This window comes from Falco cherrug, chromosome 3 (assembly GCF_023634085.1).
Source record: "Falco cherrug isolate bFalChe1 chromosome 3, bFalChe1.pri, whole genome shotgun sequence".
Classification (NCBI taxonomy): Eukaryota; Metazoa; Chordata; class Aves; order Falconiformes; family Falconidae; genus Falco; species Falco cherrug.
In genome coordinates this window covers 60677140-60680034 of record NC_073699.1, presented here as the reverse complement: position 1 = coordinate 60680034, position 2895 = coordinate 60677140, and the positions used below count along the sequence as shown (strand labels likewise).

Genomic DNA, 2895 nt, shown 5'->3' with positions numbered 1-2895 from the left:
CACATACAGTAAAACCAATTAATATTAATATTCCTCCAACCTAATAGCTGGCAAATACACATTTCTGGACTTCTAGCCTCTGTCTTAATTTATTTCTGTCAAACAAAGAGCAAACATTTTATCTCAAGTTTGTTGTGGGGTTTTTTTCCTAAAAAATCCCAAGCATACCAACACTGAAAGTTACAGAGGTGGCTATTTTTAGAAAGTTTACTCTTCACACACTTAATCAAGACCATCATACTTGCTTTCCTCCAGCTGTTACTAAAGCCATCCACAGTCTTCAAAACCCAGGCGTTACGCTGCGGAAATGCCTGTGCAGGAAAAGTGCTCCAATGTGACTGAGTCTTGATGACAGGCTTAATCCCAAGCCCAGCGGAAACTCAGTTGTGCTCCTTTTTCTCCCTGAGGTAGTTGAAAAGAACATCCAGCCCACCTTCGATGACCTCGGGCAGCGGCCGGGACAGGGGGTTGTGGGCAATGTGTAGGCCTTTGTCCATCGGGTTCCATGCAATGCGCGGCAGCCGGCGCAGCAGGTAGAGGTCATCTGGGAGAGTCTGTATGGCGTTGTAATCAAGGTTGAGTAACTCCAGAGCAGTAATGAAGCAGAGGGACCGTGGCAGGGTGCGTATGTTGTTATTCTCTACTATAAAGATTTGAAGATTGACCAGATACTGAACAGTCTCTGCAATGCTTTCAAGCCTGTTCGACCCTAGGTGCAAGAAATCTAAGCTCCTCAGTGCGAAAATGCAAAGGGGAATTTGCACAAAGCGGTTGTTACTGAGGTTCAGTTTCCTCAAACTTGTCAGGTCGGTGAAGCTCAAAGGCAGTTGCGAGATGCAGTTGTGCGAGAGGCTCAAAACCTCCAGCTTCCTGCACAAGCTGAGCTCTGCTGGCACTTCTGTCAGGCAATTCATATTGACAAACAAGACCTTCAGGTTCCTCAGCAGCCCAATCTCTTTAGGCAGACATTTGAGGCAGTTGCCACCCAAATTCAGCACTACCAGCCTGTCCAGTTTCCCCAGTGAAGGAGGAATCACCACCAGCTGGTTGCGTGAAAGGTTCAGTTTCTGCACCTCAGGCAGTCCCCATAAGAAGTCAGGCGTGCTGGTCATCCCTTTCATTATGAGGCTCAAGCTGACATAACGCAATCCCCGTTTCAGAAGTGACTTGGGCTCTTTCCCTGAGAGAAGAGCATCTTCCCATGCAGGCAGCTTTGGACCTTTCCTCAGAAAAAGCATGCTCCTTTGCCCCTCGTTCTTTGAGTGCTCAGTTCCCATAACACCCTGGATCTCTCCTGAGAGATGAAGTGAGGTTTTCTTCCCTTCCAAGTGCTACACCAACATGCAAATGCCAACAGAGGATGACAGCTTGCCAGAGGTGGGAAAGTCAAAGCAAGGAGACAAGGAGGAGCCTGTGAAGTGCATCTCAGTCCACCAGGGCTGTTTCCATAGCCGCTGAGGGAAAGTTTCACTTTGGGGGGCTTATGTTCATCTTGGTGCACAGTCTGTAATGAAATACTTGCTCCCAACTTGTGAGCAAACCTGTTCAATTCAAACTGAATGCCACAAGGCAGCTGTCACTGTCATTTGGCCTGGGCTTTATTGGACAGATATGTATCTTCACTGCAAAAAGGTCACAAGGATGCTGTATATAACTTCACCATGTCAGCTTTCTTGGCTATCTGATACATACCGTGGCTGCAGGACAATTAATGAGAGACTTCAAAAAGAAACAAGCAAGCTATAGAAGAAAACAAGCAAACAAAGGAGCCATCATTTCAATTCAGATTTCAGGGACATTTTCACAATTGGTTTTATGTTGATGCTCCTGATTTCACTGAAGTAGTTACCAGTCCATCAGAAGAATGTGCATGCTGCAAAATGCTGGTAAAGACTTTTCATGTGAGTCCTTGTTTTCTGTTTAATTAAAAAAAAAAAAAAAGTTAATACTCATAGAAATTGTTAGCTTTTATATCCCCCTTTGTGGCAAGGATAGGCCTCTTTCTTTACAGAAAGAATACCACTTTTACTGCAGCCTTGACATTTTCCAGTGGCATCTGCACCCACTTGGATGATTGCTTGCTACCCACATCATCAAGTGTGAGCAGTCAAGTCATACTGCGCAGTTCTGCCCAAATTACTCTGTCCTAAATGTCCTGTGCTACTTCCACACCTATTAGCAAGATTTTGGGGGTCTGGTTCTTTTTTGCTGCAGAAAATGTAGCCACTTGATGTCCCTTTCCCCATGAACTTTCCTGTCTTTCTGGGCTATTCCGAGGTACAGGGGGACTAGCAGTCAAACAGCTCAAACTATAATTGACATTTAGCTCCGGGATAGAGAGACTGATGGGAAAGGAAGGAAGCAGTGAGGTATAATAATACCCGACAACAGCTGAAGCTAGCTCTGCTCATGAAAGGAAATGGTACTGCTACAGGAATACGCAGTGAGTTTAAACTCAAAGGGACCCTGCAAAGGATACGCAAAATCTTCAGGCACCTTTTAAACTAGGTGAAAATTGCAGCAAATAGGACAAGAATTTCAGGGCTTTTTCTCTTCAGTGGATCTGTGGTGATGGAGATGTTTTGCTGCTGCCTGAGAGATTTGGTGATGGCTGTACCCTCCCCACCACCTCACATCAAGTGAGCCTCGCCTTAAAACCCCACATTAGCTCAGATGTTAAAGGACTATGCATGAAGCTGCAGCTGGGTGTTAGGGCATTCCAGCAACCTCTTTGGAGTCAATCCCCACAGTCCCTTCTTACTGCCAGGCACAACAGTCTCTTTTCAGTTTTGGGTCCCTCATAGAGCTGCACCTGTTTGGGAGGAGAGGGGAGAGAGGTGGCATCCATGTGGCTGTGTTTGGCAAGAAGAGTCCACAACAGGAGAGCCAGGATCA

General features: G+C 45.9%; 1 protein-coding gene across 1 annotated transcript; it reads right to left on the bottom strand.

Moving 5' to 3' along the window:
• Positions 1–380: 380 nt before the first annotated feature.
• LRRC30 (leucine rich repeat containing 30) lies at positions 381–1424 on the bottom strand. Its single transcript, XM_005447476.2, is given in 1 exon segment — positions 381–1424. A coding segment is annotated over 1 exon segment (1044 nt).
• Positions 1425–2895: the final 1471 nt, after the last annotated feature.